The 11,597-nt window shown below is 38.4% G+C and overlaps 1 protein-coding gene across 1 annotated transcript; it reads right to left on the reverse strand.

The window, feature by feature from the left end:
• Positions 1-4,714: 4,714 nt before the first annotated feature.
• Positions 4,715-5,986, reverse strand: LOC133052829 (protein FAM47E-like). Its single transcript, XM_061137666.1, has one exon. It carries the CDS (start codon positions 5,984-5,986, stop codon positions 4,715-4,717), a length of 1,272 nt encoding a protein of 423 aa, XP_060993649.1.
• Positions 5,987-11,597: the final 5,611 nt, after the last annotated feature.

The raw sequence follows: 11,597 nt of genomic DNA on the forward strand, positions 1-11,597 counted from the left end.
ATGAAGCAGATATGGTGATTTGTGTTAAAATACAATGGGATGAAGCAGATAATTAGCACATTGAGCGATGCATATAGTACTAACCTTAAATACAAAGGAAATGACAAATAGCCTTTGTTTTGCATGTGACTGCAGTGGAAAGTATGAGAAAGGTATGTATTATGATGCTAGAAACTGTGATAAACTCTGGTCAGTAAAAAAAAAAGAAAAAGGAAAATGAAGGAGACCTTTTGGGGAGGAAGAGACCACTTTGGATACGGATCATTTCACATTTTGGTTAAAAAAGAAAAAGGAGATGAGGGTAGAACAGGTTTTGATTATTAAAATGTGAGGGAAATATTGTAGACTTTTAATAAATCCTATTATTTAAAAAAGCTTCTCCTATTTTCATCCATTCAACAAATAGTTATGGAGCATCTACTTTGTATCCTGAATTTTCTGTGTAGTGAGAACTTAGAGGCTTATTAAAAGTGTCCTTATTTCCACAGGGTGTTAAGCCTAGAGAAGAGAGGAAATAAACAAATATATATATATATTTATATATATATGTGTGTGTGGTGTATATATATATATTTATATATACATGTGTGTGATATATATATATATATATATATATATATATATATATATATATATATATATATATATATATATATATATACCACATCTCATAGAGATAAATGTTATGAAATTAAAGATGAAGCAGGGGAAGGTGGGGTGGTAGAGAGTGATCAATGGTGATAATTGGAGTATGGTAATCTGAGGGGGACTCTCCAAAGAGGTGACATTTGAACTATATCTGAATAAAATGAACTATATGAGCATCTAGGAAGAGAAGATTGCAGACAGAAGGAAGAGCAAATTCAAAAGCTCTGAGATGGGGGTATTTCTCACTCTCAATGGAGACTTGAGATTTTATCCCAAGTGTAATGGGAGACCTCTGAGCATTGTAGTTGGAGAGGAATATGACCTGAATTCGGTGTTTAAAAGATCACTCTGGTTTACTCTGTGGAAAATAATCTACAGTGTGAAAAGAACTGCAGTCAGAAGGTAAGGTGAGAAGCTTTTGCTATTGTGTGGCAAGATATGATGGCTCAGAGAAGAGTAGTAAGGGTGGAGATGGTAATAAGAGTAAAGGCTCTCCCTTTGGGAATATATCGTGAAGATATATCAAACTTCAGCATAGAATTGAAGAAGTCAAGGCTAGCCTGGCAACTCTGAGTGATGATGCTGTTTACCAAAATGGGGAACATGACAAGACGAGCAAATTTAGAAGTAGGAAATTATGAGAGTTATTATGATAATGCTCTTTCTTTTTATTGAAGTGTAGTTGATTTATAATGTTTTCGTTTCAGGAGTACAGCAACATGATTCTACCTATGTGCGTGTGTGCTCAGCCACTTCAGTTGTATCCGACTCCTTGTGACCCCATGACCTGTAGCCCACCAGGCTCCTCTGTGCATGGGATTCTCCAGGGAAGAATACTGGAGTGGGTTGTCATTTCCTCCTCCAGGGGATCTTCCCAGCCCAGGGAACGAACCTGCATCTCCTGCATTGCAGGCAGATTCTTTACCACTGAGCCACCAGGAGAGCCCTTATATGGTTATATGTACATAAATGTATTCTTTTTCAGATTTTTTCCATTAGAGACTATTATAAAGATATTGACTGTAGTTTGCTATGCTATACAGTGGGTCCTTGTTGTTTATTTTTTATATATAGCAGTGTGTATCTGTTAATACCTAACTCTTAATCCCTCCGTCTTTTCCCTTTGGTAACCATAAATTTGCTTTCTATGTCTGTGAGTCTATTTCTGTTTTGTAAATGAGTTCATTTGTATAATTTTTTTTAGATTCCACATAAAAACGATAAAGATGTACATACAAACAATGAAATATTACTCAGCTATAAAAAAGAATGAAATAGTGCCATTTTTAGCAACATGAATGAACCTAGAGATTATCATACCAAGTGAAGTAAGTCACATAGAGAAAGACAAATTTCATATGATATTGCTTGTATGTGGAAGATAATGCTTTATTTTAAATTCCTATTACACATGCTAGTAGAGGTGTCATGTGGGCAATTGACTATATTGCAATCTGGAGTTCACCACTAAAAATTGGGGAGTGTGTGTGTGTGTGAGTATATAAGTGTGTGTGTGTATGATAAAATCATGCTATTCAATTGAATTACCTCCAGAGTTAGTCCCAGGACTGATCTCTGGGTATATCCAGGTCAGAAATAGGAGAATTTCACATTTAAGTCTCAGACCGGAGAAGGACCAAAACACAGGAATTGTCATGTTAGAAGAACAAAAAAGGAGGGGATCCAAAAAGGAATGAGTTACTTATTAGGCCCAATGCTCTTAAATAAGATGAAAATATTAAATTTCGCCATGACACCTTATTGGTGACCTTGACAAGAACATGTCACTAGGAAATTAGAACAAAATTCTGATTGGAATGAATTCAAGAGACCCTAGGAGATGAAGATGTGGAAACAATGATTTATAAACAACTCTTTTTGGTAATTTTTCTACAAAGTGAAGCAGAAAATATAGAGTGGTAACTGGAAAGAAAAATTATATCAAGAGAATTATTATTTGGTTTGGTTATTTCACATAATGGGAGTTATAAGAGCCTTTTTGGTTTTGGTTTATTTGTTTTTTAATTACAGGAATTATTCCCCCCTGCAAGACAGACCAATAATGTAGGAAAATAAGGAGAAAAATACAGGACAAATATTTAATTGGGCAAAATGTTGACATCCAATGCACAAACGAAAGGCTTTGCCTTAGTAGAATAAAGAGTTCATCCTTTGTTACAGAGGATGGAGAATATGGGTATAGATGTCACTGGCCTGGCAGATATGGTGATGGGAGGAAAAGATGGTTCTCTTCTAAATATTTTTTTTTCCTCAGTGAAGTACAAAGCAGTGCTTTGAGGAGGAGGAATAGAAACAGGGATTTGGGCAACTGATTGCAGAAGTAAGATGATCATTAGAAAATGGGAAAATATATTGATGAGGGAAATAAATGGAACAGAATTTCAACTAGTGTTGAAGGCACATTTAAGATTCATGCCATATGTAACCAGTCCCTGTGGTATGTGATTTTCTCTAGCCATGTATAACCATTTGGGTGCAGGTACAAGAATGGCAGACATTAAGATTTAACCAGGATTGGGGTTTTATCAGAAGACTGTAAGAGTCCAGGGAGTTAAAAGTATACTCAAAGAAGGGATAATAGTAGTCAGTGGAACCTAAGCTGGGAAGGTAAGGAACTGAAGCAAGGCACAATTAATGCTTAAAAGCTGGTGAGGGTCATTGGATTGTTAACATGTTAGAGTAGAAGAATTGGAGGTTTGGGAATATTAAAAGGGCCTGATCCACAAGGTAAAAAGTAGGGATTGGAAGGTGGGATAACTGAAATTGAGATTTGGAATTGGTGTAAGTATTGCCAGAAACAAAGGCTAGAGTCTGACTGTAGGGATCATCTTACCTACTGTCTGTAGTGAGATGAGGACAAGATGAATGGAGGCAGTGAGATCCAGTGCCAGGATGTGAATGGATAGTCTTTGTGAATATTTGAATCAAGAACTTTGAGAGTAGTTAAAGGGAGCAAGTCAGTAATTCACACACTAAGTAACTTCAGTGAAGATGGAGGAGTGAAAAGGGAGTAGTTGATTGCAGTAAGGATATTGGTGAACACTACAACCTGATGGCTCTGTTCCCTTCTCACGAGGGTAAAGTATATGCACATACTTCCATTTACAGATGAACTCCTTCATTACCAGAAATAGAATTGCACTGCAGGCCTGTGCTACTAATCTTTCCCACTATCAATTTCCTATCTCAGACAATTTTACTTGTTATTTTGGAAATGTATAGAAGTTGCTTGACTTCTTCTTTTACATTCATGAGTGAGTTTTTAGTCACTATTCATGAAATGAAATGATTAATCTTACTTGAATAGATATGTGTGGATATTTGATGATGCTGTGTAGTTTTGCTCACTCAGACCTATTTTGTACACTAGATTTGCCAAGAACTTGAAGCTCCCTGTTATTCTGTACCTGTTATGCTATATGGAAGTACTTTTTCTTGGTGAATTTTTTATGAATATGGTTAAAATTTTTTAAGTATATTTAATTGAGAGGCATGACAAAACAGCATAATTAAAGTTTCACCTATAATTTTGATAGTTTTCCATCTGTTTTGGGAGCTTGATGCAATCCTAATAAGGGGGATAGCAATTTCATTATTAAATGGGGCTAACATTATTTTGGCTACCAATTGTACTTAAGAGTAATTGTCATAATTAACTCATTATGATTTTAATTATAATGCACAATTATTTTGAAATTGATCCCATTTTGTAGCTGACATAGCTAGATCATACTTATAAAAAGTAATTATTTTTTGTGGATTTATTTTTACAAATAATTGATACAACAATGTGGTATTCACGATGCTATAAAATGTGAGAAGGGTATATATGAATATTGATTTCATAGGCGATAAAACTGATAAAATATTGATAGACCCAAGCAGAAGGTCATTGAGAACTGTTTATAAGCATTAGGTATTAAATTTACAGATGTAGAATCAAAGTTGTACATACATGGTGGGATGGACACTCACCATGAATTCTGATGGATGTTACAATGAGAGAGAGAAAAAAAGCCAAGTTAAGTAGTAAATAGAAAAATGTCTAAGCATCTTCCCGTGCATCATCTTCTCCAATTAAGTTGATTTTTATCACTTTGTGTATAGGAGTCTTAACAGAATCATATTTCCATCCCTTCCTGGTGAACAACCTCTCAAGGATGTCTGGCATCCGGTAGCCCTTGCTTATAATGAAATCTTTAAATGCAATTGTTCCATAAAGATCTTCAAGAATGTCCTGTTCAGGAAACCTCTTTCCAAAAATCCCACCTCCGAGTAAGGCCTTGGGATCAATCAAAGGTTCGTCATTTATTAGCTTTTTCCACAACTTGGGCCGCAGGTACCATGCACCATACCTTATCTTCACCCAGTCAGGTTTATAAGGATTGTGTGGTTTCTGGAGTTTCCTCTCCCAGTTTTGTTCCTCCATGGAGTATTTTATTGCCTTCATTTTACCTATACTGATGCCAAACTTTACCTTTGAAGAAACCTGGGATACTTTCTTCATGTGGGCTTTGCCATGGGTTGCTGGGCAGTCGCAGCCCACCTCACACATTTTCATGATGAACTGTTCGTCAATGCCCAAGTCTCCAAAAGTAGAAACCCATTTGCAGAATTTCTGAATTCCCTTCGGTACATTGTTATCAGAAGACGATTCAGTGAGTGAATCCTTTCTGATTGACTCCTTGTCTTCAAAGTAGAAACTGGCTGGGTGTGACACGGGAGCCTCCTTGACAGGTTCCAGCTGGACCATTGCAGAGCGTTTTTTAGGAAGCTTTTTGGGGGACTTCTTTTTTCCCTTGGGACCCAGACAGTAAGCCCACAAGTCCTCCAGCTTTCTGTCAGGATCGAGCACTTCCAGCACCTCTAATAAGAGGTCTGCTGGTAGATCTTCCTCCAGCTTCGGGCAGAGCACCAAGGGATGCTGGGTTAGGTGGGCTTTGATTTCCTCCACGAATGCCTTCCGTGCTTGCTGGGCTGATGAAAGCGTGGAGAGCACCTCTGCTTCCACGGGCAGCTTTTTCTTTGGGGGGGCAGGCTGGGGGACTCTGTGAGCAATCACGGGGAGAAAGCCCTCATTAGGTCCTCGAGTGATCAGATCTTTACAAGGTGGGCAGCCCTTCCGGAAGTCGTCCAGCCCCTCTTTCACAAATACCCACCGCCGGCTGTCCAGGGATGTGGGGAACTTCAGGAGTGCCTTCTTGTGCTTTGCGAAACACTCGGAGGGTAACTTGTCTTTGTACCAGGGCTTGCAGTTCATGCCCAGGGGCATCGGTTCCAGTGGCCCCGGCCCTAGCAGCCACTTCTTTTCTGCCATGGTTCCCCTGGCCTCGAGGGGGACTCACTGCTTTAGTAGTTTGTTGTCTCGGCTTCTCCGGTTGCTAGGAGACCACGTAGCCAGGTGCCGCTAGATTCTTCCTGGAGGCGGGTCAGTGCAGGCGCCATGTGAAACCTGCATTCTCCCAGGATGTGCAGTGAAGGCACATTCCTTTTTGTTGTAGTTACTGTGTTGTTGTTACTATTCCGTTGTATGGACATAGCATCACTTATTTATGCACTCACCTTTTGATGGACATTTGGATTATTTGCAGTTCTGAGGCTATCACAAATAAAGCTCCTGCAAATATTTGTGTTTCTGTCTTTGTATATCCATATACTTTCATTTCTCTTGGGTATACTTTAACTCTGAGTGGAAAGCTGGGAGCAGATGAGCTTTTATGGTTTAGACCACTACCAAACTTTTCCCAACTGGTTGTACTGGTTAATATTTCTTCTAGTTGTGTATAGAGGCTTCCCAGGTGGCGCTAGTGATAAAGAATCTGCCTGCCAATGCAGGAAACTCAGGAGACATGGGTTTAATCCCTGGGTTGGGAAGATCCCCTAGAGTAGGAAGAGGTAACCCAATCCAGTATTCTTGCCTGGACAGTTCCATGGACAGAGAAGCCTGGTGAGCTATAGTCCACGGGGTCACAGAGAGTTGGACACAATTGAGCATGCACACACACACATATACACACACTAGTTGTATATGAAAATGGCACTCCCTCTACACTTTCCCCAACACTCAGTAAGGTTAGTCACTTTAATTTTGGCTGCTCTAATAGGTGTGTGGGCACCCCTGGTAGCTCACCTGGTAAACAGTCTGCCTGCAATGTAGGAGACTTGGGTTTGATCCCTGGGTTGGGAAGATCCCCTGGAGGAAAGCATGGCAGCCCACTCTAATATTGTTGCCTGGAAAATTCCCATGAACAGAGGAGCCTGGTGGGCTAGAGTCCACGGGGTCTCAAAGAATCGGACATGCTGGTGCTGCTGCTGCTAAGTCGCTTCAGTCATGTCCAACTCTGTGCGACCCCATAGACGGCAGCCCACCAGGTTCCTCTGTCTCTGGGATTCTCCAGGCAAGAATACTGGAGTGGGTTGCCATTTCCTTCTCCAATGCATGCCTGCATGCCAAGTTATTTCAGTTGTGTCCAACTCTGTGCCACCCTATGGACAACAGCCCACCAGGCTCCTCTGTCCACAGGATTCTCTAAGCAAGAATACTGGAGGGATCGGACAGGACTGAGTGACTACGCACAGTACCCACAGCACAATAGGTGTATAATGGTATCTCATTTTGGTTTTAATTTGTATTTCCCTAAGTAATACCGGTGTTGAACATCTGTTCAGGTGCTTATTTGCCATTCATATATCTCCTTTGGTGAAGAGTCTATTCAAATTTTTTGTACTTTTAAAAATTGTTTTGATTGACATCTCTTATTTTTAGAATTCTTTGTGTATTCTGGATGTAATATATGATTTGTAAGCATTTTCTTCTCCAACTATGATTTTTCTTTTCATTGTCTTAATACTGTCTTTTAAAGAACAGTTTTTACATTTGATGACGTCCAGTATATCAAGTATATATCCAGTATATGGCTTGTCTTTTTGTATTGTACCTAAGAAATCTTGCTTTGCCTATCCAGAGTTTGCCTATTCTGCTAAAATTTGTATAATCTTTAGGTTTTACGTTAAGATTTGTCATCTCTTTCAATTCTTTAGATGATGAAAGATAGGGATCAAAGTCGTTAATTTTTATTTATTTATGTTTGGCAGTACTGGGTCTTTGTTGCTGCGATCAGGCTTTCCCTAGTTGCAGTTAGCAGTGGCTACTCTCTAGTTGTGGTGTGTGGCTTTTTCATTGTGGTGGTTTCTCTTGTTGCAGGGGCACAGGCTCTAGAGCATGGGCTCAGTAGTTGTGGCATTCGGGGAGCAAATTAGTTGCTCCTCGGCATGTGGAATCTTCCCCTGCTACTGCTAAGTCACTTCAGTCGTGTCCAACTCTGTGCGACCCCATAGACGGCAGCCCTCCAGGCTCCCCCGTCCCTGGGATTCTCCAGGCAAGAACACTGGAGTGGGTTGCCATTGCCTTCTCCAATGCATGAAAGTGAAAAGTGAAAGTGAAGTCACTCAGTCATGTCCGACTCTTCGAGACCCCATGGACTGTAGCCTCCCAGGCTCCTCCGTCCATGGGATTTTCCAGGCAAGAGTACTGCAGTGGGGTGCCATTGCTCTTCCCCTACCAGGGATCAAACCTCTGTCCCATACATTGGCAGATGGATTCTTAATTCACTGCACCATGAGGAAAGTCCCAAAGTTTTTATTTTTATTCTTCCTGCAGATATCTAGTAGTTCCAGAATTTGTTATATTTTTTGAAAAGAGAAAAATTTCTCCACTCAATTACCTTTGTAACTTTGTAGGTATGAGTTGTCCCTATTTCTGTGGGTCCATGTCCAGACACACTTTTCTGTTTCATTGATTCCTCTGTCTCTACTCTGGTTCTGCTCTGTGTTGATTACTTTGTATTTTACAATAAGCCTTGAAATTAGGCTGCATTAGTTCTCCAACCTCTTTCTTCTTTTACAAAGTTGGTTTGACTCTTACAGGTCTTTTGAATATATATGAGAATTTGAGAATCAATTTGTCAATGTCTTTTAAAAGAAACCTGTTGGAATTTTGATTAGGATTTTTTGGAATCTACAAATCAATTTTGAGATATTTGACAGATTAACAATATCAAGTTTCCTGACCCATGACAAAGGTGCATGTTTTCATTTATGTATATATTCTTGCATTTATCTGAGCAGTATTTTGTAGCTGTCAGTGTGTACATCTTTCACATCTTTTTGTTGTTGTTGTTCATCTTCTCTGAACTTCTGTTTCATCTCCTCCCGTCTTTAGCTTCCACTATGGAAAGATACAAAGTTTGTTCTTGCTAAACTGTCAAGAAAGCTCTTATTTTACTACTTAAATAGTTAAATGAAAATAGTATGACAGTGCAAATTTATATTATTTTCAGACTTGCAAAATAAACCACAACCAGCATGATGCATTGTGTAAAGTATGTACAGCTTTAATAAAAGAAACAAATCAGCCACTATAACATCGGAAATGTTCTAGAATAATAATAAACCAAAACTTTTATTTTTTTTTAAACTTTTAGGAGTTTTAGAAGGTAAAGAATTAAACAGTTGAAACTCAGCTTTAAACTATCAGGAGAGGCGCAAATTATTTCCTGTAATAATGCAATATATTTGGTATAGGGAAGAATATCAAAGGATAAGCTACCATTCCTGATTTCATGGAGGAGAAACATTTCACACTGGTACCTTGGTATCTGCCTGGGGTTAGCTCCAGGACTCCTCTTAGATACCCAAATCTGTGGATGTTCAAATCCCTTATGTAAAATGGTGCAGTATTTGCGTATAATCTATGTACATGCCTGTATACTTTAAATCATCTCTAGATTACTTAGAATCCCTCTTGCAGTGTAAATGCTCTGTAAATAGTTGCACCACAAATTCATGTTTTGCTTTTTGGATTTTTCTTTTTCCAAACGTTTCCCATCTGTATTTAGCTGGGTTCATGGATGCAGAACCTAAAGATATGGACGGCCGACTCTACTGCACCATCTCATACAAGGGACTTGAAATCTGCAGACGTTGGTATCTGCAGGGGTCCTGAAACCAGTCTCCTTTGGCTGCTACCAGATGACTGTATTCTTCTTATGGCCTCTCTTTTATCTAGCCTGTCTCCTCTGCTCCACACTGATGTGGATTCTTCCTTTCTGAAATTACAGCTTTATTGAGGTAGAACTTGCATTTTAGCAATTCACTCTTTTAAAGTATGCAGTCTAACGGTTTTTAGTGTATTAATAGGATTGTGCAACTATCAAAGCAATCGGTTTTGACACATAGTCATTAATCTCAAAGGAACACCAAACCCATTGGCAGTCACCTCGTCGATCCCCCAGCCACCTCAGCCCTTGGCAGCCACTAATCTACTTTCTGTCTTTTTAAATTTGCATATTCTGGACATTTGATATAAATGCAATTATAGAATATATGGTCACTTTTGACTGGCTTCTCTCATTTATCATACCGTTTTTGAGTTTCATCCATGGTGTAGCACGTATATGTACTTCATTTCTTTGTATTGCCAAATACTAATCAGTTATGTAGATATACCATATTTAGTGTATCTGTTCATCTGTTGGTGAATATTTGGGTTTTTCCACTTTTTTGTTGTTATGAATAGTGTTGCTACAAACCTTCATGTACAAGAGACTTTTTTCTATTCAGTCTTTTGAAATTTATTATAATCTCTTTCCCCAGATTTCATGATATATAATTGATAGTTTAAAATTTCATATTTTTAAGGTATACAGCTTGATGACTTGATAAACATATACATAATGAAACAATCACCACAATCAAGCTAATCAACATACTCATCATCCCTCATACTGTCCATCTTACTTGGCTTAAGATCTACCCTCTTAGAAAATTTCAAATATACAATATCGTTAACTATATTCACAGTGTTCTACATTAGTTTTTCAGAATTTATTCATCCTAAGTGACTTAAAATTTGTACCTCTCGATTAACAACTTTCCCTGCCTACCAGTCTCTGACAACCAACTCTTGCTACTACTGTTCTCTGCTTCTAGGAGTTTGACTCTTTTAGATTCAACATATAAGTGAAATCACGCAGTATTTGATTTTCTGCATCTTGATTATTTCACTTAGCATGATGCCCCCCAGATTAACCCATGCTGCGAAAGGTAGGATTTCCTTCTCTTTGAAGGTTAAATAATATTCTTGTGTGTGTGTGTGTGTATCTCATATTTCCTTTGTTCTTCTCTGGATGGATATTTAATTTGTTTCCATATCTGGGCTATTGTGAATAATGCTACAGTGAACATGGGAGTGAATGTATCTCAGTATCCTGATTTCACTTTCTTTGGATGTATACCCAGAAGTGAGATTGCTGGATCATAAGGTGGTTCTGTTTGTGATATTTTGAGGAATCTCCATACTATTTTAAAGAACGGTGATAAAAATTTACATTCCCACCAACAATGCACAAGGGTTCCGTTTTCTCCCCTTCCTCAACATGTGTTATTTCTTGTCTTTTTGAAAATAGCTATTCTAAAGGGTGTGAGATGACATCTCATTGTGGTTTTGATTCACATTTCCTTGATGATTTGTGATGTCATATACTCTTTCATACCTTTTAGTCATTTGTGTATCTTCTTTGCAGAAATGTAGGTCTTCTGCACGTTTTTTTTTTTAATTGAGGCATTGTTTTCGGCCATTGAGTTGTATGACTTACTTACATATATTGGATATTAAGCCTTATGAGATACATGGTTTGAAAATATTTCCCCCATTCTGTGGCTTGCCTTTTCCCTCTGTTGGCTCTTCCTTTTGCTTTGCAGAAGCATTTTTATTTGATAAAATTTCTCTCATCCACTTTTGCTTTTGTTGCTTCTGCTTTTGCTGATATATCCAAAAAGTAATTGCCCAGACCACCATCAGGAAGCTTTTCCCCTATGTTATCTTCTAGTAGTGTTACAGTTTCAGTTTCATGTTTAAATCTTAATAC

Source organism: Dama dama, chromosome X (genome assembly GCF_033118175.1).
Source record: "Dama dama isolate Ldn47 chromosome X, ASM3311817v1, whole genome shotgun sequence".
NCBI lineage: Eukaryota > Metazoa > Chordata > Mammalia > Artiodactyla > Cervidae > Dama > Dama dama.

Bases quoted from the DNA above. Each gene is read 5' to 3' on its own strand.
- LOC133052829 (XM_061137666.1), bottom strand. From the start codon at position 5,986: ATGGCAGAAAAGAAGTGGCTGCTAGGGCCGGGGCCACTGGAACCGATG.